At 38.8% G+C, this 26087-nt stretch overlaps 1 protein-coding gene across 2 annotated transcripts in view; it reads left to right on the top strand.

Annotated features, from left to right (window-relative positions):
- The window catches only part of cntnap2a (contactin associated protein 2a), a 384317-nt gene that overhangs the window by 152362 nt on the left and 205868 nt on the right, over positions 1 to 26087 (top strand). For both annotated transcript variants that reach the window (XM_065471641.1, XM_063483821.2), the window contains exons 2-3: positions 7898 to 8008; positions 22895 to 23088. In XM_065471641.1, the coding sequence (XP_065327713.1) occupies positions 7898 to 8008; positions 22895 to 23088 (305 nt within the window). The remainder of the gene's footprint in view (positions 1 to 7897; positions 8009 to 22894; positions 23089 to 26087) is intronic.

The raw sequence follows: 26087 nt of genomic DNA, 5'->3' as shown, positions 1-26087 counted from the left end.
CTTTCTGTATTACAGCAAAACCAACTTGCATGCAACTCTTGATCTCTGCTCTTGGACACATACATCTCATGCTGAACAAACAGAAATTGATTCATACCAAATGTCACACTTCTAGTACTGAAACTTTTGTCCCTTGCATACAGATTCTACATATTCACGTGGGATTTATAGAAATTAGATGCACTTTTATGTGTTCATATAGGCTAGAAGAACTAAAACTCAATAAAAAGTGCTGAAAAGGCCTCTTATTTATTTTTAGTTGATTTAATTGTAGTATTTCTTCTTTTAAAATAATGTGACTTTGAGATGTCACACAATGATTAGGAACTGGAATCATTGCCAACATGTATTCAGTGAAACCCTGTTCACTTTGGAATTTTATTTCACATCGAAGACACTGGCAAACGGTCGTAATAGCCATCTGTAATCCCAATTAGAACGGCCTATTCTATGCTGCAGAACATCTGTTTATTTTTGTCCTATAGCTCTTTGTGAAGCCCACTTGGGACCTGCTGTCATGAAATTCCAGGTGTACAGGACAGAATGCACATGAAGCTGCTTGCTAATTAGTCAATGGCCATTTGACTGTTTGTGAAACTTTTTCTCTGTGATGGCAGAATTTTTGAAAACACTTTTGGAATCAGAGTTGCTTTAATTTGCAACTTTTGACCATAATTTGATTTTTGGGGGAGTTTTTTTAAACAGGGCAGTGGAGAGAAGATAGGACAGCAGAGAGAAAGACCAGTTGAAGACATGGTGTAAACAGCCTTAGGGCATATTCAGACTCGGGCCTCTGCATTAGCCTTATGGCATATGGGTCACCTCCTACCCAGTGTGTTAAACCAGTTATAAATAAAGTTGGTTAAGACCAACTTGTGTTTAGTTACACTAGAAATCTAATATTACCTGCTGTTAATGGTAAGTTTACAGAAATATTTCTGTAGTCAATCAAGTGAAACAGTATTATTTTCCCAGAAAATTAGAAAACCTGCTGGGATCTCTCAGTACATGGACATGGAGTAGATGGAGTCTATGCATACCAAGCTTCTGCTATTTTTGAATCAGCTCAGCCCATTATCTCAATGAGGAGGACAGCTTCTCCAAGACGGATATTGGGTGTACTTGGCAAGAATTGGGAAGATGGGCTATATGAATTTGTAAACATTACAACAGAAATTAGCTCCCTAAAGCAGTCTTCTACAGTCTTATTTCATTTAAGGCCACTGCCTCCAGTCCAGAGAAGCTTCATTAAATTGAAATATGAATTTGGAAAGAAATGGAAAACAGAAAGCAGAGACCCTTTCTGCTCCCAGCCAAACCGGAGGACAAAGGCTTGCACAGACAGAGGCTCTCACACTCACTGGCACTTTGGAGAGTCAGACTGCATCTCCATGCAGCTGTTGGCACTTTTGACAGCTTCCACTGTGTTCATGACATGGGTCCACAAAAAGCCCCCAGGTCCCCAAACTTCAGTATTCAGTGTTGTTGAGAAGACAGACTTGACAGCACAGTAGCAAAACCCCACACACAATGGTTTCACAGTCATTAAATAAAGATAGCAGAGTTTTCTGTAGTGTTTTTAACAGTCTGCTCAGCGGTCTAAAGAACACTGAATGTTCTTCACCGGTTGACTGATTTACTGACCCGATTGTTAAAACACATGCAAAAGGTGAAACTGGCAGGTCTTTTCAGCTCCATTTTTCCTTTGTTTTATCAGGTGAATTTCAGCATGCATTGTTAAGTCTTTGTGCTAAGTACTCGTGAACTGTTTCTTTCAAGAGCTTTTGCCTAAATGGCCAATGTGGCAGGTACAACACTTAGTCAAAGAGTTACATCATGGCAGCTGTCTTAGTGCCAAAATTTAGTCTCTTGGCTTCTAAGATTTGTGATTCTATTCCAGCTAATCTTTAGGCTGTCATGAATTTTACCCCTGTTGGATTATGCTGGACTAGTGTCCAACTCCCTTTAGCTCCAAAGATGTGGCAGTGAAAAGGCCTTTGAACAGGCTGGCCAAACACTGTCTGTCTATGGCTTTGGTCCCAACTGGTAGCAGCCAGCTGACACATCTCTTGGTAGCTGTTTTTCTTCATCCTAGTTATTTACTTAACTGGAAATGTCACTAAGAAGGCTTTGGTATGTAGCCATTTTTTCTTCCTCATGTCCTGCCTTCATGTTATCTATCTCTCTTTTTACTCCCCCACACTGTCCCTATCTGTTTCGCCTCTCTTATCATTCTATCATGCATAAAACTATCTCTTCCTCTTGCACAGAGGAATAGGCTGACATTTGCACTTGGATATTGTAGTCATTTGCTTCCCCTAAAGTACCTGAACATACAGAGCCCTGCTATGCACTTGAGACCCAGGCAAATATCAGTGGCTATGACCTCTTTATTGAGTGCTGGACATATAATCATGTGGTCTGTGTTCATCAATGGTCTTTTTTAAAAACACATTTTCACTTACCAGGCACTGGTCTTATAGTAACCTATATTAGGGTGTCACACATTATCAATCCAGTGTGGAAATTTATGTAGTTTAGTCTATTTAATTTCCCACTATGCTTCCTATCTATTTTCCTGTATATCGTAAGGCTACATTATGTGTGCAGCAGCTGCTTCCTTTGAGGTATATCAGTAAATAATTGATGGGTATGAGTCTAGATCTCTTTCAAAGTTTAATTAGTTGCAAGGAAAACACAGAAGCTGCCCTTTCTCACACACATACCGTACAATTTACCTGTGTATAACCCTGTGCTGTGATTTAATCATTGCAAAACAATAAATCAGGGCATTACTGTTGTTTTTACAGCTGCAATCCTTAAGGACTCTGAAAAATGAGAAAAGAGACAATGCAAGATTTATTGCCAGTAATTTCACAGCTACGGTATAACCTAAATTCTCTATTTATTTCAAGTTCAGACAATTTGTACGATATCAAGGTTTCCTGATACAGCTAGTGCTGGTGTTGGCATTTCAAACAGGTTCACATATACAGTGGATTCATTATGAATGATCGAATCGGATACAGTCTCCCATCACTTCTGTGCTTTTTTTCTCAAGTAAAAGCAATAAAAAAGACTAAAAAGACACTTACTTTAGATAAGGACAAAGTATATTTACTGGCTTCTTTCCACACAAGTCACATATGGATGAAATGCAGCATTATGTAGAGCACTAAAGCCTCAGACAGGGCTTTAGAGTTCCTCTCAAATATGCCACTGTATATTGGCTTTATTACAAGAGCAGAAACTTTTCATTTCCTTTTCACTGCTATGTCCTTGGTTCTTTGTCCCCCCCCCCCATCAACATGAATGAGCCCATCCTCATTCATATAATGTCACCGACTGTGGTTTTGTCAGCTGGCATTTCATAGATACACGTAGGGTGTCCTTTGCTGTTGGGGCATTGATGCACCACCTCACCACATATAAAGGCTTGGTTGGAACCTCTTGACACCACATTCAGTTGCACTGCCTAACCTAAGTGTAATTTTTCAATGTACAGGGTTAATGTAGTGTTTTTGATTTTTCAACCTGACTAAATGGCAAGTAAAAAGAAACCCGAACTGTAAAAACGAAGCAAAACTGAGGACAAAATAGAAAGGTTCCCAACGAGACACGAGTTGCCCAAGAGGTCTTTCTTGACAGACTTCTGGCTAAGATCACCATCTCACTGGCAGCCCTCTTTCTTCATTGTCGCTCTTCAAAAGAGGACTGCTTCTCAGCTGTTAATGTTGAAGCAACCAGTGCAACAAGTCTCCAGAGGACACCTTGCACTTACCCTTAAGACAGCTTTGAAAAAGCAGTAGTACTTGACACTCAAACGATGGAAATATTTGGCATAAACTATGCTAATTTTTAATGTGAAATATTATATAAGCCTACACAATGCAAACCTCCACCATGGCACCTCCCTCTCCTAGCTTTATTTACTTTATTTACTTTGCCCTTTTTATACAGACTTTAAAAAGTTTGTAGTGCAGCAAAATTCAGATAAGTGTAGCATGTTAGATGCTTACTTTAATTACACAAACATTATGTAGGAGCAGGCCATAGATAATATTGATTTGCAAATAACAGGATAAGAATAACTTGGGCGTATTATATAATATTATAATGCAATATATTTTTAACTAACTAGGCAGCTCGAGCTTTAAAGCTGACACATTTTTGGCTCAGCTTGAAAGAAAGGCAGATGTGAAATGCAAAAGTAAAGTTAGAGGTTAAATGTAATGCAAACTATAATGTGATCAATACTGTTTATACTGTTTTCAATGTTTTACTGCTTTATTGTATAATGTTTTCAATACAAACAATGGCAGTAAGAAACACAGTTTTAGACAGCTCTATATAGCATTAATATTAGCATTACTAAACTTCAGATCAATCTGTTGACCATGAAGGAGAGGTCAGACTTGACTTTGAAGAATGGTGGATATAAGATGGATTGTTAACATGACCCCGCTCTACACCCCTACAAAGTTTTATCAGAATATATTCAAAAGTTTTTGAGCTATTGTGTTTACAGACAGAATGATATTCACACAAACACAAATGCTATCAAAAACACAGCCTCCCTGAAGGAGGTAATAATAATAATAATAAATGATGAACAAAACCATTAGTTGATTTACTTGCTCATTCTGTGTTAAAGATATACTCTGGGTTTCTTAAAATATTCAGCACTAGAATAAAATAGTCGATCAATACCGAAGCACTGGAGTTTCACTGAAGGAAAGCTACAGAGAGTCTAACATTGTCTGCATTTGAATGAGCCATTGTACATCTTTCAGTATAAAAAAGAAGAAAAATGCTACTGCAATTCCATCAACCACAAACAAATTTTTATCTTAACATGCAATATTAAAATTATTGTTGCTGTAGTTATCACCGGTCCCCTTGTGAATCAAAACAGCATGCTATGAAATTTCAACTGCGAGTAGAATCAGTGCCTGTGGAATGTTATGAAGCCAGTAGACATAAGGGGTGAATACATACATGAGTAATGCACATGGCAGGGGATACCTTTGGACTTGGGAATCAGCAACAACAGCAACAGCAACCACCAGAAATAAACTGCACACATAGAGATGCAAGGAAAATAAGAATTTGGCAGCTTTACTGAGGACCCAAATAAACAGATGCTAATTTTTTTGTTTAGCTGATTTAATGGAAATGTGGTGCAGTGTACTGTAATAGTGAAAACAGTGAGTGCAGCTTATGAGGTCAAATTGCTTTTAAGTCTAATCAATCACTTTGTAAACATAGCCACCAATTTTGCCTCGGGAGGTCTTGCCATTATCAAAATTAAAGACAGTTAAAGTTTCGTTTCATAGATCTTTGTGATGGCTGCGTATATTCAGGGTTCTGCTTTCAGAGGCAAAGCACATTTTCACCCAAGTTCGTTTTCACATATTTTAAGATATTTCCACATTACTGGTCAGAGTTGTTAATAGCTACTATTATATTATTAGTGCTGTATATTAGAACCATCATTCTTCAACCAAGACAAGCCATTGTGGAAGTATGCAATCATTACCATTTTCTGTATTTTTTTTTCTCTTTTCTGCAAAGTTACTCAAATAGTACCAAACTGTTGGAGAGGTGGAGCACAGAGGAGGAAAAGAATCTCATGTTGAATCTTGTTACTTTCTTTAAAATTGTGAAATAGAACATTGGCCTTGGTACAGGTTGACTTTCCACCTTTTTCATTTATTTTATTTATTTTTTTAGTTTGTATCTTCTGATCTCTAAAATCTGTACATGTATAGCGGTTTCTTCCCAGAAGAGAGTTTAGAGAGCCCTAAGGAAATAAGCGGAGGCACTGAAGAAATTCACTATATTTCTCTACCACCTTGATTCCTTTAAAATCTACTTTCTCTCTATTAACTCGCCTCCTTCCTTCATTCCATTGCTGCCTCCTCTTCCAGCCTTTATTCAATGTATTCTGTGAGTGTGTGCATGTGTGCGTGCGTGTGTGTTTGTGTGACCTACAAAGTCTGTTCATGTGCAGCTAGAGCAAGTCTTTGCCAACAAACTTATAGAAACACTCATTAGACGGAAGCTGCAATAAAGCTGTTGTGTTCCCAAGTGTGTGAATGAAAATGAAGAATCATCAAGTGTATATCTGGATCTAAGCGCAAGTGTTTGTGCCTTTGTGTCAATCACTGCACAAACGGTTGAATATATGGATGCAGAACATTTGTCCATAGCCGTGAAGGAGCTCTCGTGTGCATTTGTATGTGTGATAGAGGATCCTATTATCATTAATTAGGGTGCAAGAATAAATTCGGAGACACTTGAGCATGACCCAAAGATTTCTTGTAATTTCATGACCAGATGCTGCTGCACGAGAGCTGCACCTGTGGAACAGCTGCAAAAGGAGATAAGCAGGAACACATCACTAGCTGTTCTGGCATGGGTTGCAGCTGGTGACACTGGCTCACCTGAGTCATTTTAAAAGAATCGTACCTCCTCACACAGCATGCGAACAGACTTTTTAAATCCCGCTGCCTGAAACCACGTCGTTGCCCTTCTCTCCCATTCTATGATGCTGAGTCAGACGCCTGACAGTTGCAAGTGGACTTTGCTAATATTCCAGGGTGACATGAATGTGCCAGAAATGTCATTACTTTTTATAAAGGAGAACCTTGATGTCTCTGTGCATATCCACCTGCCAAAGCAGGCAGCAAAAGGAGAAAAATGTGGAGCTCTTTCAGACCACGAGGGAGGCTTTCCAAAGAGAAATGCACACTCGCATACAAGCATACACAAGGACACACCCACACACATTGTCACGATTAGATATTTTCCATTCTCTATGAGCCCACCTGTAACACAAACTCTTTGAGACTTTCACCAGATGTAGTCTACTGTACACACACACACACACATGCACGGTCTGTCTATGCACATTCACAGAAGGAGAAACAACACTCTTTTCTAAATTTGACTCTCCCTCATACATACTCAGACTCTGTGCACAAACACACACATAGTGGGACATGACAGAGAGCTATTGACTGTGCCTACCTGAATTGACAGACCATTCACAATTTCTCTCTGCGTGGAACCTAATGTACTGGAAGAGGGGAGTGTGTTTGTGCGGATGAGTGAGTGAAAGGGGCGGATTGAGAGAAAAGAGAGGGAAGAGACTTAATCACTGTGTGCATGTGAGGAATATTCAGTATTTCTTCCCTTTGATTTCTGCTGTGTTTGTGTGTTTCATATGTATTCCTCTGCCGTCACGTTCTTTGTTTTATCTTTAGAGCACTAGCAGAATGTTAGCTTGAAAGTGAGGTTATGAGGAGCACTGCCGTGGTGGTCTTTCAGATAATTTTCTTCACAGCAACCACAATGAAACTTCAACTTAAATGAAAGAAGTTGAAATGTATATCGTCTTCTTCTTTATGTTACTTTAAATAAAACTCTGTTTGCAGAAAAATCAATCCTAAAGTTTCATTTATAAATGCCTACTTCGTACTTCAAATTTCAGAAGTGAACAAATGCAGAATAAATGTGTGTAGGGTTTAACCTCGGGCTGGGGCAATTCATTTTAGCCACTTGTATTTCTCCTCTGTTTTGATTGTTGTTGTTTTTTTTTAAATCAGCTATGCATCTGCATTTAGTTACCAGGCCAGATTGCCTGTTAAGGTGGATATTTTTGCAATGTGTTCGTGAATTTGCCAAATTGGTTTGACTAAGTTGAGATTTTCTCATAGAATTACACTTAAATAGGATTTAAAATAACCAACAACTACTTAATGTATTTTCTATGCTTGAAAAAGTGTGTACGTAAAGCAAAAAACCAGCTCTTTATCATATTCTCTGTTTTCTTCCAACGTCTTCTTCTGTTTCTCACTCCTTCTGTCTTAATATGTGTTCTTTCTCTCTACAGAAAAGTGTGATGAGGCTCTTGCCTCTCCTCTGCCTCACACAGCCTTCACCAGCTCGTCTGTCTTCTCCAGTGGATATGCACCTGGATATGCCAAGCTCAACAGGAGAGGAGGTATACAAACATACACAGACATACGCGCATGCGGACACACACACACGGACAAGCCTACAGATGGCCCTGTACTCACACATATATGCGTTCTGTTGGAGGGCTCTGCTTACATGCAGTGTAGACAGAGATAAAAGTAAATACCTAATTCAGGTACGTGTACATACAGCCTTATGGATGATTTTAGAGATGACACACTGTGAGATAAATGTTCAAGCCTTCATCGAGTGACACACTTCTTTGTGCTGCACAGCTGCTCTCACCACCTTCCTCCTCTTTTTCTCTTTTCTTTCTTTCTTTCTTCCTACTTCTTTATATTCCTTCTCCTCTCATTCCCTCCCTCTCTTGACTTCAATCATTATCTCGGTGACTCAGACTGAAGCTCATTTCCACATCAGTCCACAGCAAAGACAGATAGGGACAGACAATTACACCCCTCCGTGTTTATACAATTAATAATTCATACTTTCCCATCTAATATAGCCGCACTACAGCTGAGGCAACAACGCTGACATATAAAGGCAAGGTAATCTGGTATGTTTAATCATACCAATAGAATTATTTCTACAAAACTACAGGACTGCGACTCCTGTAATGACACCCACCAACAACCGATTAAGGAAATAGGGAAGGAAACAATGAAATAAATGAAAAACAATTTGTCAAAAGGATAAGGAAAGGATGGTAAAAATACAGTTTAGCATTCTTTCCACTAACACATTTTCCTTTCCTCTCCTGGAGGATAGAGGTCCTTGGGGAGCATGTAATGGAAAAAGTGTATATATTCAGTTTATTTTTGTAAAAGCTTAAGTAATACTTGAATGAAAATAGCTGAAGTGTGCATTTAGATACTTTGTGAAATATACTTACCCACTGCGCAAAGTGATGTCAGAGTGACGTCTTTTATAAGTAATTTTTGAATGTGCAATTTTGGTCCACCGAAGGGGTTGTTTGTGTAACGCCAGGCGGCGTCTTTTTAACGACGTCTATTATACTTCTAGTATTGACGTCCGTAGGACCTTTGTGTACGGACTATTTATGGTCCAAATGTGGTTGTTGTGGACATCTTTTAAATGTCAAACTTGTCTGACTCATTTTAGATGTGATTTTTATAATGCTTCTGATTGTATAGGCTCTGTAGTCCCATGTTTCCAGAGGGTGGAGGGCATATTTTCTGTACAGAAACAGTTATGTTTAAGAGCATGCAGAGTGATTAGCAGACATCTCCAAGATGGTGCGGGCTCCTGAGCTAAAGCAAAAGTGAGCAGCTGCGTGGTGGATTTCAAGCAGAAATGTCATCTGCGCATCAACAAAGACTGTCAGGCAAATAGTCCAGTTCATGCATACACACTTGCAAAAACTTCTTGAATCATACTTGTTATTAATCTCTGGTTCTCTTCCACAGCATGTTTTTTATCATGTCTTCCCTTCTCTCTCCCTAACCTATCGTGGCAGATGGCCTCCCCTCTCTGAGCCTGGTTCTGTCAAAGGTTTCTTCCTGTTAAAAGGGAGTTTTTCCTTCCCACTGTCGCCAAAGTGCTTGCTCATAGGGGGTCATATGATTGTTGGGTTTTTCTCTGTATGTATTATTGTAGGGTCTACCTTATGATATGAATCACCTTGAGGCGACTGTTGTTGTGATTTGGCGCTATATAAATAAAATTGAATTTAATTGAACTGATGTCCTGGCTGGGTCATGGTTGGACGTCCAAATTTTGGGCCTAGTTTAGACATCATATAGATGTCCAGAATTGGTCATGGACCTGCAGACTCAATAAAGATGTGATCTGCACGTCTAACTGAGATCCAATGTGTAGTGAGTATTCGAGCTATTTTGAATATTCCAAATATATATTTCCAAAATACATAGCTTTAGTTCAACTACCTCAAAGTGTTTCTCTAAGGTATAGTAGCTGATAAAGGTCAAGGATTCCTCTGGAAATCAGTTTGGATGTGAAAGTTGCAACTTCAAGATAGATTTACTTAACTTTAAAATACTATAATTAAACATTTATAATGGAAACTGCAGTAACCGTTGATGTGGGCTAACCTTCAAAATGTAACATTTTTGTAACAGTTGTTAAAGTAAGAAGTAAGTAAAATGTTTTGTATAGCGCTTCAATAGACAAGAAACCAGTCATGAAATATTTTACAGAGGTATCAATTAAAAAAAGAAAACAGAAATGAACACACATGAACCAGGTGAAACAACACAGAACACAAAACGTCCACATGCTTGTCTAAATAGATGACTTTTCAGCTGTTGTTGAAAGGATGTCACAGAGTAAAGGAAAATATCAATACATGCTATACAGTTTCTGTGTTTTAGCAGTAGATAGTCTCCCTTCGCTCTATCATTTTGACTTGCATTTAGATGCAAGCAGCTGCATTTGACAGCCAAATGTACTGTTATTGGCATGAGTATTTGCTCTTCCAGTGCTATGAAACAGGGAAGACACAAAATCAATGTCATCCAGTTAGCCTAGAACCTCGCTTTTTGGCAAAGCTTCATTTTTCACTTCAAGAGTCCATGGCATGTTGAGCCACCATTGTGATTAACAACAAACAGTTTCCATCAGCTTTGTGTTAAATGTGCCAAGATTATATTGAGTTAAAAGTGATCAGTGGCTAAAACTGCTATGTAATCATCACTCTGTAAGTATGGAGACCACAAAGTGGCAGAATTGAAGAGGAAAATTGTATTTTCTATGAACGTTTGTCTGTTTGTTTGTTTGCTGCCACCTAAGAAAAACATACAGTGAATAATGAGTCTTTAATGAATCAAATTGGTTTGATTCTGAATGAAAATGCTCAAATCAGTATTGATTTCCTAAAGGTCATACATGAAAATGAAAACTGGCAGCAATGTGGAGACCAAAGACCAGGAAATGTTAATGAAATTAGGCAAATATCAACAGTGGTAGGGAGTAATTGTTGCTTATGCAAAGAAGGTGGGCACAAGCAATTTAGTCATCTACCAATAGGAGCAAAGAGTAATGTTGAAGGGAAGGGAAGGCATATCAGTATTCACATAACTAGAGACATAATGCACAAATATAAACCCTAACTCCCCCCAAAAATATACATATTCAAGCAAAGATGCATAAGAGTCATCCATATTGCACATATTCTTAGAATTACAGTGATTTTCTTTACAGACAAAACATGCACTGAATGAGAAAACAAGTGAAAAGCCAATTTAGCTTCTACATGACTCATGCTCACATTTACAGAAACCCTGTGAGGCATGACAAAAACAAGTCCACACATTAGACACTCGCACTTTCACTGGAACACAAACATTTCGAAACACTTGTATTGACAAAAACAGGACGGTACTACACATTTACACATATTATAAGGAGGGGTTCCTTCAAGCAGTTACATTTGGCAGCCAAATTTGCCGTCAGTGACATGAGTATGTGCTGATAATCCAATCTACTCCAATCTCCCAGTGCCATGGAACAGCGGAGGCACAAAATCAATGGGACACACCAATCATCTTAAGCTAAGCACATTGGGCTGTGAACGCTGACAGCTATTAGAGTTTTAGGTTATAGCGATGTGCGCGTCGGGTGTGTGCATCCAATTTTAGATGCACGGTCCTGTAGATGTGTGTGTGAATGAGAGATGGAGTTAGATGGTGCCATAGTGATTTTCCAGCAGGGAGCTATCTTGTGTAAGCCTGCCAGTTACCAGGATCCTGGTGGTCATTCCTACTTTGCTTTTTCATTTTAAGATGACACATTTTATTAGTTTTTTATAGGCACAGTATGTATTTGTGTGCCTTTATGTACAAAATGGCTAAACAGGAATGGTCTTGTGAACATTGCTTTATGCTCTTAGAAATTTAACATATTCTTAATTCTTCCATTATGGTGCTAGACCATTTTTTTTACTTAACTTATAAAACAGAGTCACTTAAGATTCTTTAATTAACACATTATGTTATTAACAAAATTGCATCTTATTTAAACCAGAAAAGATTGACTGTTGACAGCTTTAGTCCATTTTTTCTTAGAAATGCATTATTAGATGTGGCATGATGCTAGATTTGTTTTGTATTTCTGCTTTTGCAGTTACATAAATCAAGCAGGGACAGTTCTGCCTCTGCATTCTAAAAACAGTCAGAAAAAGACTGTTTTGTCTTTCTTTTGTAAACACTTACATAGCACCTTCCTCCTCAATTATTTAGCATTTACACAGTGCTTTTATCTGTATCTAAGCACTTCTATCTAACATTCACACACTCACACTTGGATGGATGGATCGGGGCAACCTGGGTGTCAGTATCTTGCCCAAGGATACTTAGACACATGGACAGGAGGATCTGGAGCTCAATCCCCCAGCTTTCCCATTGGTAGACAAGACACTCTAGCACCTGAGCCACAGCCTCCTCCTTTGCCAGTCTTCTTTTAATTTGCAATTTCTGCGTCTCACCATTTTATCTCACATTTACCTCCCTCCATCTTTTCCCTTTTTCAACCTCCAGCATTCCTGCCGTTGTTATCTCTCTCATTTCCCCTAATAGTCTTGACTTTCTCTCTCTCTCACCATCACCCTTCACCCTCTCCCAAATGTCCATGCTCCCACCCCCCAACTGTCTCCCTTTAGTGCTAGTTAATGTGCAAGGCCCTGTGAAACTCAAGGGTGTCAGACAAAGGAAAAGGTGAACCAGCTTCTCTTGCAGCCAAAACCCTTTTGGTCTAGATAGACAAGTGTGGGGGAAAAAAGAGACAGGTAGACATGAAGAAAGACCAGATGACAGCTAATAAAGTGTAGAAAAAGAAAAGTTCTTCACATCTCTTCAGCTCTAAGATTTCAACCACATGGGATCATACATGTTTGAAAAAGGTCACAAAACACTTTAAAGACTGACTACTCGTTTGATAAAATATTAAACAGTTGTAAAATACAGTGTGCATTCATTTTATTTGAAACCGCTGGAGTAACCCTTGTAAAACATGTGTGACCCTGAATAATAAAATGGTCAAAATCAGAGCCCAGCCCATAGCTGCTGCTATGCATCAAGCATCTACACTTTCTGTGATGCAACTCATATCAAATCTTTTTGCAGACCATGCTTGCTTAACACCCCCGTCTGTCTTGTTTAAAGTTTCATCTGAAGAAAATTACTTTTTATTTCAAATTCGTTGTGCCCAAGGTTAACTTGGAATGAGGTCAGTAAAAGTTTTCTCATTTGCTTTGACATGAAAAGGGGTGTCAGGGCATTAGACAGCCGCTTACATAGACATGATTAATACTAATAAGGCCATGGTCCTGATATTTTCTTGGCTTTCCTGTGCCATTTTGTTTGGGTTTTGTTTTTTTTACTTTCTCCATTTCCTATCCCTGCTGTGTTATTCTGTCTTTGTCATATTGTTTAGTGTTTCAGTTTTGGTTGATTATCTTTTGGTTACCTCCTGTTTGAATTTAATAACTGGTTCCCATGTGTCTAGTTGTTTTATTGACTGTCTTTGTCACCCAAACTTTGTGATTGTCTCTCTTTTTTTCCTCATTGCTTTCATCTGTTTCCTGCTTCCACCTGTGTCTTGTCTATACAGTTAGGTCCATATATATTTGGACACTGACACACATTTTGTTTTTTTTGTTTTTTTACCTGTTTACTGAAACATTTCCAATTATAGTTATATAATAGACATGGACATCATATGTAGACTCTCAGCTTTCATTTGAGGGTATCCACATTCAAACTGGATGAAGGGTTTAGGAGTTTCAGCTCCTTAACATGTGCCAACCTCATTTTAAAGGGACCAAATGTAACTGGACAATTGACTCAAAGGCTATTTCTTGGGCAGTTGTGGGCAATTCCTTTCTTATGTCATTATCAGCTAAGCAGATAAAAGGACTGGAGTTGATTTGATGTGTGTGTCACAGTTGCGGCGACAGTCGTGTGGTGTCTGGGCGAAAAGGACCCAAAATGCAGGAACTGACTTAATGCGAGTGAGCATTTTATTTACAATGGGTGAAGTACAAACAGAAACGAGGGTGGTGAGGATGGCACTAAGACACGAACCTGAACTGGGGAAAACTAATAAACCTGGAACACACAACATACAGGGAGAAACACGAGCTGAGGGCAGAGAGACACGGAGAAACAAGATTTTGCTATGAACAGAAAACATCATCGTCAGAGGAGGAGTCCATGCAGGTGAAACAAGCCACCCATAAGCTGCAAAAACAGAAGAAACCCATCCGAGAAATTGCTGCAATATTAGGAGTGCCAAAATCTACAGGTTGGTACATCCTTAGAAAGAAATAAAGCACTGGTGATCTCAGCAACACAAAAAGACCTGGACATCCACGGAAGACAACAGTGGTGGATGATCGCAGAATCATTTCCATGGTGAAGAGGCTAATACAACAGCCAACCACGTGAACAACACTCTCCAGGAGATAGGCGTATCGATATCAAAGTCTACAATAAAGAGAAGACTCCATGAAAGTAAATACAGAGGGTTCACTGCAAGGTGCAAGCCACTCATAAGCCTCACGAATAGAAAGGCTAGACTGGATTTTGCTTTTGGACAGATGAAACCACGATCAACCTCTACCAGAATGATGGCAAGAAAAAGTATGGAGAAGGCGTGGCACAGCTCCAAAGCAAACCACATTGTAATACACGGTAGGGGCAGTGTGATGGCTTGGGTATGCATGGCGCCCAGTGTCACCGGGACACTAGTGTTTGTTGATGATGTGAATGAGGACAGAAGCAGCTGAATGAATTCTGAGGTGTTCAGAGCCATGCTGTCTGCTCTAATCCAGCTAAATGAGTCAAACTGAAAGAAAGACCCAAAAACAAACAGATTCTGAAAGTAAAGGCCTGGCAGAACATTAAAAAGGAGGGAACCCAGCACCTGGTGATGTCCACTAGAAATAAACATTTTATTTTCAGTTTTTTAATTCGTCCAATTACTTTTGAGACCCTGAATAAATGCTTTAGTTCCAAACATGTTTTTGTTCAAACCACCAAATTACACCTGAAAGTCTGCACTTCAACTGTATCCGAGTTATTTTATGCAAGATTGATTGTTGTAATGTACGTAAGAACCAAAAAATGAAAAAAGTTGTTTTACATCCAAAATGTCGTTGGAATTTTGGATGTAAAAGCAGACCATGAGCCAGAAAAAGTAAAAGATGTGCTCCAAATAGGTTTGCACTTGTCACATAGCAACCACAAGAGCTGTGATCTGCATGTGTTCAGTGCTGCCAGCTGAAGACAGATGCCCTGTGGATACAGGTTAAAATAGAAGAGGAATGGAAAGGATAAAGGCAAAAGAGACTGGAAATGTGTCGAGGTGAGGGTGAAGTGGAAGACACTGTGGAGTGAGAGAAAGAAAGAGTGGGAACAGACAGACATGGGAAAAGAGAACAAGCTGAAGATGGGAGGACATGCAGAAGCAAGTGACAACTGAGCTGTGATAAGGCCTGAATGACTGATAATTTGGTAGAAGCTGTGTAACTACTGACATTTTGGATTCCTTTTTTCTTTTCAATGCGGTTTCAGAGAAGTATCAAATTTCCATGTGGGTACATCTCATTATCTCTGCCGCTCTGGAACAACACTTGATAATGGGTTATTTCCACATAGCCGTCATTCAGAAAAAACAAGTCTAAAAAGTATTTGCGCTTTGTACAGAGACAAACACTCAGACAGGGTAAGATAACAATGGATGCCACTTTTATGTGAAAAGTGAGAGATGAGTAAACCCGTGCCTCGGTGGATATAGCTACAGGCGTGTGAGCACATGTGTGCGGCCATGTTGCTCCGCAGTGCAGACGTGGCCAAGCATGAGATTTAGCTGCTAATCACAAACACGTGGCCACTGATCCTTACATTCCATTTTCTTTTTCAACCTTTCTCTAATTCTTATCCCTCTATTTCTGTGCTCCTCTGTCCTTCGTCTAGTCTCTCCCTGCCCTCCATCACATCCTCTCTCTCCCTTTGTCTTTCTCTCTATGTCATTTTCCCTCCATACAATTTCTATTTTCTACTGTAACATTCTCAATCCCACACTCCATTTTCACAGCCTGTCTATTCTTTCTTCCCAAACCTCATTAGCTATTTTTTTCTCTTCTCATCCTGGTATATACTTTTCCAACTTTTTTTCCAAGTTTTAAAAAGTTCCGCTCTTATACCTACTTATTCAAATGAAGGACGTCACAACTGCAGCACAACTTTCCTCCGACTTCCTGCACAATTAACCACATTCCCTCTCCCTATTCATGCTTTACTTTTCACTGTCATCTTGCAAACTTGTTTGATGTCTCCAGCCGTTGCAGTCATCCATCGATAATGGCGGTCCTCTCCTAATTAAATTACTCTGTCTCCATCCGCTCCCTTTGCTCCATGACAGAAAGATGAAGTACTAGCAGAGGGCTAACCAGCTGTTTTCTCTCTGCTCCCTTTTTCCGGCGGCCTCGCATTCTAATTAATTAAGACGTTATACTTTTTGTTAATGTGGTTTTGGTATCAAAAGCGGCACCTTTGATAAATACACTCACGCATGTTCTCTCGGGTGCCGGAGCACACAAACATAAAGCCACACAAAGACGCCATGAAACATTTCTGAGCAGGATGCAAAGAAATGAAATCTGCCATGTGCACATGCCAACCCACACATTCACCCACACTGTCAGCGAGACAGAGGAGAGATGTTCTCTTGTTTGATGCTTGCCTTGCCACTGTCATGTTTGCTTGTATGTAATGCCTATCACCGGCTGTTCGTCATCCCTCCACAATCACACTGCATCTCCATTACACATCCGCACAACTCTGGCCTTTCACTAAATAAACTCTTTTATTTAGAAATCTTAATTTCCAGTTTTTCTCTGCAATATCCCCTTTCCCCTCATTTGTTATGTTCATCATCTCTGACTGACTGCGAGAGCCATTTACCCAGGAAAAAATAATTAACAGCAGATTTTATATTTCCTTTCTAGGAATGGAAAATTAAAATGACCTTTTTCATTATCATACTCAAACAGATGACCACACTGCATATACCTATACACTCCAGGAAGAAGTGATGGACAAACCAGTGGCTTGTCCAAATATATAAACCTAGAGCAGGGAATCCAGTTGACAGCGTACCCACAGATGAACAAAGAGCAGAAAACACAGCAGTGCAACACTTGCTGAGGCGGTGGAACACTGATTTGGTGTACAAAGCAACCAGAGGGAGCTTTTGTATCTTTGCTTGTGGTCTGGACTAATGACACATACTGTAGTCCGGGGTTTTTTGAACTGTGTGAGACGTGATCCACACCAACTACATTAGCTGGGATTCTCAGAAAGCATCCACTTTTGGCAATAGGTCCCAAAGGCCACCTCCTGGCGTGATTTTCTCACTATTATATCCCCCTCTCTTTCCTTAATAAGTATGTTGCTGTTGGTACATGTATCTGTGCCCTCCACATTCTTGGGCTGATTTTTATTGACTTTTATTGTATTGTCATATATTTTCACACACACACACACACACACACACACACACACACACACACACACACACACACACACACACACACACACACACACACACACACACACAAACAGACACATCACTTCAGTTCTTTGAGATCTTAAAAAGTTCATTCATTTCATAACAGAACAGCATTTGATTCAAATTAACACTTTGTTCTCAACAGTATTACAAAATTCACATTTGCTGTCTTTTGTGTGTGTGTGTGTGTGTGTTCAGTGGGTGTATGTGATTACAAATGCATTTATGTGGACTCTTATGCTTGTGTGTAAATGTTAGTGGTCACCATCAGTGTGATACTGTTATGATTCAGCTGCAGAACACACTTCAGCTGTGTGTGGTTACTACAATACTGGGTTATCTGTGTCATCACAGATAGCTCAAACCTTGTTTTGCACGCTTGGAGAAACTCCAGCATTTTTTTAGTCACTCATGGTTGGCCCTTTTTGAATCTCTTTAATCTCACACCGCATAAGGACATTTTTATTTTATTACATTTTCATTTCACCGTTCCTAATAAGCTGTTTAGTTCAGAACACCAGTTTTAGGGCCCTTAAAGGAACTAGTCACAATTAAAAGAGAATCGGTCATATGATTGTTGGGTTTTTCTCTATATGTATTATTGTAGCATGGCACTGTGGGTGTAGGTGTAATGTGTAAGTGACCCAATACTTTTGTCCATATAGCAATTTTTGAAACCTTCAATTGTGCATCACTGCACAGCACATCATGTATCTCAGTCACGTTTAATAGAAACAGCAATGCACTCTAGAGTAAGTTATTAGGTTCTTTATTTTTTATAAATTTTACCTTGATCTGCATGGTCCGTATTAGTTTTTACAGGTTTTTTTCTCTTTTTTGCTTCCTTTTAACATTACTTTATTCTTCAATGCTGACTTGTATTTTGGGGGGGAAAGGCACATAAAGTGTCTATTATGAAGTCAAGGAGCTTGGTATTTGCAATACAGAGCTTTTAAAAATAATAAGCTTCACTGGGGAAAAAAAAAAGTACTTATTCTCTATCCTTTCGTGCTCTTCTGATCTTTTTCTCAGTGCTACTCACCTTTCTCCTCTCCATCGTTTCTTCCTCTGAGGCGGTTTCTTTGACCTTCTCTGCTCCCTTGCTCTCTTCCCTATCCTCCCCTCCTGCTCCTTCTCTCCTTCCTGAACATCTGTGTGTGTGACAGGCGAAAGAACGGTGACAGTCCCCCGACACTCCTGCCCTCCCCTTTCTCCTCCCATTTTCCCCCTCCTTTTTCTTTGGCTGGCTCTCCTGTTCACTTGGTCTCAGTCTCTCACCTTCCATTCCCCCACCATAAGGCTCCTCCATCTCTACTTTATTCTGTCAACCTCTTTTTGCACCCCCCCCCCCTTTTCCCCAGGGCTTTCACCTTTAACTGCACCTCTGTTCTTTTTTTTATATATATATATCACTCTTCACCCTCTCATGCTAACCTCTGTCAAGCTGCCCCTCCGCCCCACTCATCTCTCGTGTTCTCCTTTTTCGAGGTCTCTGCTTTTCTCTCCAAGACACCTTTTGCCCACTTTTCTTGTCTCTGAATTTCTTTTGCTCCACTATATCCTTTATTTGTGTCACATGTTCTCCTCCTGACCCCTAACACTCAGCTCTTTAGTCCATTTCTCCCCCCTCTCTAGTTGTTTTTTTATTAGTAATGAGAATCTTTTGAAAACGCCTACCATCACTTTCATGATCTTTTGAACCTGTATTTCTCTCTGGACATTTCTGATCTTTCTCCTTCTCGTTCCCATCTGTTACTTTTGGTAACCCTGTAACCCTGACATGTCTTCTGCTCCATCTTTCCTCATCAACTTTTTCCCCCCTAATTATTCCCTTGTCCTTTAATTGACCCCTTTACTCCATCCATGAGTCTTCGTGGATTTCAAAGTCAACTGAACTAGACTGAATCATTCTTTCTTTTTTTCCCTCTTTTTCATCATGCCATCCTCATCCTTTTTCAAATTATAAGAAAAAGAATGTGTATCCAACAAAGGAGAATAAGCTCATTGCAGACTCTTAGCCAGAACTCATTCAATAAAATGAAAATGGCAGAAGGTGTCGGCAGAAGTGGGATATAACCAACAGATGTAAAAGAATGGGGCAGGAACAAGGTGCCAGAAAGGAGTTGGGTACGCTGCAAGAAGGGGCTAAAATAAAAATTAGGTTTGAGCATCAGGTGACTGGGTCTGGCAGAAAAGAGCAATAAATTCAGTTGAAGTATTGGGAGGTGGCAAATCTGGAAAAATGTCAAAATAGCAGCACACCCAGAGGAAAAGAAAAAGATGTGTGAATCTACAAAATGTGTTTTTATGCCACATACCAAATCAGACTTTGTGCAGTGTTGACAACAACCAATACTACTGTGAAAGCAACTGAAACTACTTCAAACTTGAAGAAGAGTTAAAGCTACACTGAAACTAACATAAAGAGAAGTCTAGCTTCAAGTGATTTTGTAAAATCAATCAATCAATTAATCAATGAAAATAACATAATGCCCCAAAACTACTTGAATCACTAAACAAATATGAATGAAGTGGAACTACCTGGAAGCTGTTGAAAAATTTAAATAAACTACTGGTTTAATTACATGTAGCTCACAACACCCTGACACTTAAAATTAGAGATTTAAAATTCAGCCCCTGCAATTCTCAGTACCCAGCAATGACCAATTAATTCACCTAGAACAATGTGTGAAAAATTGCTAACTTCTTGCTTTGTGTTATTCATCGGCCACCAGTAGAAACTGTGCACTCAGGCAAAAGGAGAATCTGAAAAGATTACTGGCAGTATTCTAAAGAATGGAGAAAGAGAAATAAAATTGTGGGGTTTTTTTGTTGTTGTTGTTGTTGTTTTTTTAACCAAACTTTCCTCTCCTTTGTTATTTTTGCTTTTGGTCATGTCTGTCTCCTTCTTTAACATAACTGCATTTTACCTTTTTTTCCAGTCCATCCTCACACATCTCATCTCTGGCTTCCATCAGAGCCATAAAAGCCTCTCTTATTACTCGCTTTACTCCTCGTCTCATCCATCTTCCTTGTTTCCATTTTTCTACCCTCTCCCTTCTCTTGTCACCAGCCCACGGCGCACACCTTCTCGTCACTCTTTCCGACACCCCATCCTCCTATCTTGTTCAAAGTATCACACTGCCTTGGTCATTGTCCGCTCAGCTTGCGTTCTTAATCTTTATTTTCTGCTGTCTGTTTACTTATCACCACCGCTCTGCCCCTCCCAAACCCAATTTCTCACCTTTCCTTTCTCCCCCCTACCCTTCTCTTTTTTGATAGTGTTTTATCCCCCCACGGGAATGGCTTTGCTGCAACGGGTTTTTGAGGTATTGACGTTTCCACTGATATGGGCTTGGTTATCTGTCAGGTCCGGGGCCGGAGTGTAATGGCTCTGTAATTGGATAAGATATAGGATTTTTGTCAGTAGGGTACATTGCAAACTGCCTCACCCTCTATTTTATCATATGACTATCATCTCTCATTCTTCCTCCACTTCACTTAGCGCTCTTCTCCCACTCTCCTGTGCCTTTGTGGTCTTACCCTTTTCCCCTGCCCTCACTTTGTCCACACATTTCAGTTTTCACTTTGAAAAAACCCCAAAACAACATCTGTCACTCTCCAACACTATCTTATCTGCATGTGTGTCCTTTAGACAAGTGAGTCTAGAAGAATGAAAGAACTGACATAGCCAGTTCAGAGTCTATCCACAAGCAAGCTTTGTGAGCTGTCTTGTGGACAAGTCCAGGGAAAAAGTATCTACTTCTCCATACATCTGTTTTATGCACCCATTTGTGCTTTCTTTTTGGTATTTTACAATTCTAATAGTAGGAAAGACACACTGTAATGTTGACATTTATGCCATATTTTTTTTCTTCTTATCTCTCGCTTTTATTATAACGGCAAATGAAAATTAGGTCAGTGTCATCATTTTTTGTTCCCTTGCATCTTGCAGTTGCCTTGCTCTTTTGTTTCTGGACCATTTACCCTGAGGCTCATTTAACCTGCAAGGTCCAGGGGAGTTTGGCCTTTCCCGGGTAGACAACTGGAGGGGTGAAAAGGGGACAAGTTTTAGGGGACACATGAGAGTTTAGCTGGCAATGAAGACAGAGCAATGAGTTTTTAGGCTATCGCAAGGACGTTGACTGCCACTGAGGGGATTAGGAAACAAAACACAGCCATCTACCCCATCAGTCTTCACTACAGTCATAGGAAAGTGGCACTGAAACACTCTCCCTCGTTGTTCTCAGGGATACTCATTTTCAGATACTCATTAAAGCAATACATCACTTTTGGTAGAAGATTTTCCACAATAGTGCATCTAGCCCCGGAGATCATAACCTTTAACCTTTTTAAGTTACGATGGCTTTCCAAGCATATTTGATGGTCTTCTAATCTATTCAAAACAGTAAAGAAGAGGTCAAACAATTACTCTGTACTTCTGAGCAAAGTAATTTCCCTCAGGCCCAATGCCCACTTTGAAAATAACCGAAAAAATAACTTGGTATTTATTCTAACTCAACTGTGTACAGTGAAAATCAAAATCCATGCTCCACCAGGGGGGTAATTCCACTTTAATCTGCACTCAAGGATGCACATATCAAACAAAAGCTTAGCTGAAAATGAACGGAGACATAACCATATGTAGGTGTCAAGACGAAATGGGTTACATGTCAGCACTTGCAATTTGACTTATAGGCTTATAGTCTCATTCTGTTTGTACAGGCTGTTGTTGTATTTTGGGATGAAAAGATAGTGTTCTTCCAATTTAATTGTGTTTTGTTGTTGAAAAGTGATGATTTCAAGAATGAAATGGATGATAGTGAATGCTCGAGCATTTCAAAAGTGTCTTTATGTCTCAGCTACTGACATTAAAAACGAATCCTTCTTGAAACCTCATAAATACTAATGACCTTCCTCTTGAAGCTGAGGCATTTTCTATATTGGAGAACATATAATTCTAATTATCATAACAGGGAGCGTATTCTCCTCATTCTTGTGAAACATCTTTATTGTCAGAAGGCTCTATCCCTGTATGCAAAGCATTTATTAAATTATTACTTCTACACCGGTGCTTGCTAGGAGCAAATTTCTGGGCTACACTCTGGTGGACACTGACCATTAATAATAGGATCGACTAACCTTGTAGCAATGAATGCTTTTTGGAAAATGTCATTATGGGAGTACGGCGAGTTTCTTTACCTGTTTTGGATTCTGCTCTAACAGAAGTCTTTGCCAATAAGATACAGTTGTACCTCACTTTTGTATCATTTTTTTATCATACTGCTAAAATTATATAAAATATTTGGGGAAAACTGACGTTTGATGTCCTACTCATTATGAAATATTACTGACTTTGCAGGAGCCGGTGGATGGTCACCTCTAGACAGTGACCATTACCAGTGGCTACAGGTGGACCTTGGTTCAAGAAAGCAGGTGAGCGCCATAGCAACACAGGGTCGCTACAGCAGCTCTGATTGGACAACGCAGTATCGCCTCCTCTACAGTGACACAGGAAGGAACTGGAAACCTTATCATCAAGATGGCAACATTTGGGTGAGTGGACAAATAATTTGTGTGGCTGTTTGTATGCGTGTGTGTCAAATGCACAGGTGCAAACTATAAGACTATTACAATGTTCACATCCTCTGGCCCACACTTGCTTCTAAAGCATCTCATCTGTTTTGGATTACTTCCCAATCACCTTAAGTTACCTTAATTTCAAATATGTGAGAGTTCTAACAGTTTAATTCAGTTCTTTTCTACACCATTGCACACTGGGACAGCTATTTAAAGTAGAGTAAATGACTCGCTCTTGAAACGAATGATGGCATTTCATTAATTCAAATATTGCTAAGTCTGTTCGCAAGTCCTGATGGTATATTGCCAAACTGGGTTGGAATTTCAGTAACAGCATCAAACTAGAAACTAAAAAAAAGGCAGTTATGTTTATAAATATTTTTTTTTCATTGTGGAGTACCCCAGGACTCTGTCTTAGAGACTATCTTATTGTCTTTGTTTATGCTCCCTTTGCTTGTATTGTTTTTAATTATGTTGTTTTCAATCTTCTACAGATAACATTTAGCTGTGCACTTGAATAGGGCTTACTACTAAAATCTCTGAAAAATGTGATTATCTGAAACTAAACTTACTGCTGATAAATAATGGAACTGAATTTTTTGATCATTTACACCAAAATTCACACTCCTTCTTCAGATTCCTCCAAGAATTAATTTTATATACATATATATATATATATATATATTTTTTTTTTTTTCAATTTAAAGGAAAGCCCTGCAAATATATTTAAGAGCATTTAGAAATACTTTGATCACAGAACAATGCTAGTAAATGTTTAGGTAGATTTTTGAGGCTGGAGATAGCTGTAATGCAATTTGACATATGCATATGTCAACCTGGTTACTAAACTATCAGAACAAATGCTGATTTTGACATTCTCTTCTATTCTAAATTGGATTAATTTGGTTTATCTAAAATGAACTTACAAAGATTTACACTGATGCTTTTACAAGCTGTTTTTTTTATTAAAATCAGCTGTCAAGCACTGTTCCTAACTTAGCTTTCACTAAATGTCTTGTTAACCTTGTAATGCCAAGTGTATCATATTTGATAGTTGAGTTTTTAAGACCTCTATATCGTCAGTGTGACTTTTCTTTCCTGAATAGCCTCATATACACAGTCAGATACATGCAGTGCTACTGTGAGCAATAAAATGCTCAAAAATGCCAGATTAAAACTCATATATACAGATTTATTTTTATTTATTTTAATTTGTCAGAAGGTTCAATAAACACTCCATAATTAAAAAATAAAATTATACATACAGCAAGCTTCAATGTTCCTTACTTAAGTGCGAAATCCTCTTCTTTACCTACGTGCATTAAAAAAAAGCAGAAAACCTTGTTTAGGATGAAAATTCTTAAGTATCGCTTCAAAGCAAAAGGAATTTTTATTCCCTCAGTTTAAACCAAATGTAATATGACTGTGGCTCATCTAATTGAAGATTTACTGGGTCTTAGAGGAAAGATATGATATAAGAACATCTTTCCAATATGAGCCGTTTGCATTCAATGTTTCCCTAACAGTATGGATGTGGTTTATTTTTCTCTGGCTTTATTTTCTATGTCTCTTGTGCCAAACCAACACATTTCCATCAATGAATTGTTAGCAAGGACTTGAGTGGGGCACCTGACAGTTTGTGATCAGCTAACAGGTTAATAGCCTTCACTGTTCACTGTTGCTGCTTTGTGAAAGGCTACTTATAAATAAACAAAATAAACAAATAAATAAACAGGTGATAACAGATGGGAGACGAAAGGACAGGAATAGCCCTGTCGTGAATAATGCTGATACACCAAACTAGACAGCAGAAATCTAAAACCTTGAAATGCAGGGGAGGAGACTTTTTTATGTTAATCTTAATAGTAGAGTTGGAAAGGATATGTATTTGTTTTGCTTGTTTTGTCTTTTCCCCAGTGAATCTGTAAAAGCTTGTCATGTAAATTACTGCTACTGTGCAATGTAGTGCCTTAAATAATAAGCTGTATCACAGCAGCTTTTACATGTTAACTTTAAATAATGTTTGAGGCATTTGAAATGATCAGATCTTTTGTTTTTGCTTTGAAAACACTGCAGATTGAGTCGTTCATCTTTTCTTTTTTTTAACAAAATACACAAAACCATCAGGAATGCCTTGAAGGATTTTTTATTTTTTAATTTGAGATTAAAGGATATTAAAGAGAGTGATTAAATGAGTTTGCATTACTGTTACCTTCCTATCAGCTCAAAGTTGTCTGGCAGTAGAACAGCCTTACTAATAAAGTAGTTGCTGAATGTATGTAGTGTGACTTTACTGGAGTATACAGCAGTCGGTACTATGTCGGTATATACTTTCTGTGTCTGTTTCCTGATGCATACAGTAAAGTTTCACAAATATAATTGTGCTTTTCTCCATTTGAGGAATTTTGTAAAGTTTCAAACAAAATCTTTCACATTTAATTTTTGCAAAACTCCTTCCAAAGTCAGTAAGATTATGATGCTTTTAAAGTGTGGTGAAAGGTTCTTATTCATTCATCACAGAGTTGAAGTAAATCTGTGTTATGAAAAATGGCTTAAATGTTTTGGGAACTGCATTAAGAGTGGTGAGAATGACTTTTCTGCTGTGAGAATAATGCCAAATCAATCCAGAAAAACTGTAATACACAGATGACAAAATTTCATAATGATATTTCTGTTCTGCAAACACATTTTTTTTATCACCAATTTAAACACCACAACTCTGTCATATAACCAGACATTAAATATCAAATTCAACTACTATGTTTAAAATGTGTGCAGTGTGCTGTGGCATTCATGTTTGAACCACTGTTAACTTGCACGGTTACAATTCTGTCTTCTCTATTAGAATCCTTTTGAATGGCTGAACATGTAAACTCAAACCGCAGACATACAAGTGTTCATTATTTTTAGATGAAAGATGCTTTCTTCAGTTTTGGAATGATTATATGACATAAAGATATGCCACACAATAAAAT

The sequence above is a fragment of the Pelmatolapia mariae genome, linkage group LG9 (genome assembly GCF_036321145.2).
Source record: "Pelmatolapia mariae isolate MD_Pm_ZW linkage group LG9, Pm_UMD_F_2, whole genome shotgun sequence".
Classification (NCBI taxonomy): domain Eukaryota; kingdom Metazoa; phylum Chordata; class Actinopteri; order Cichliformes; family Cichlidae; genus Pelmatolapia; species Pelmatolapia mariae.
This window is presented reverse-complemented; position numbering and strand designations above follow the sequence as displayed.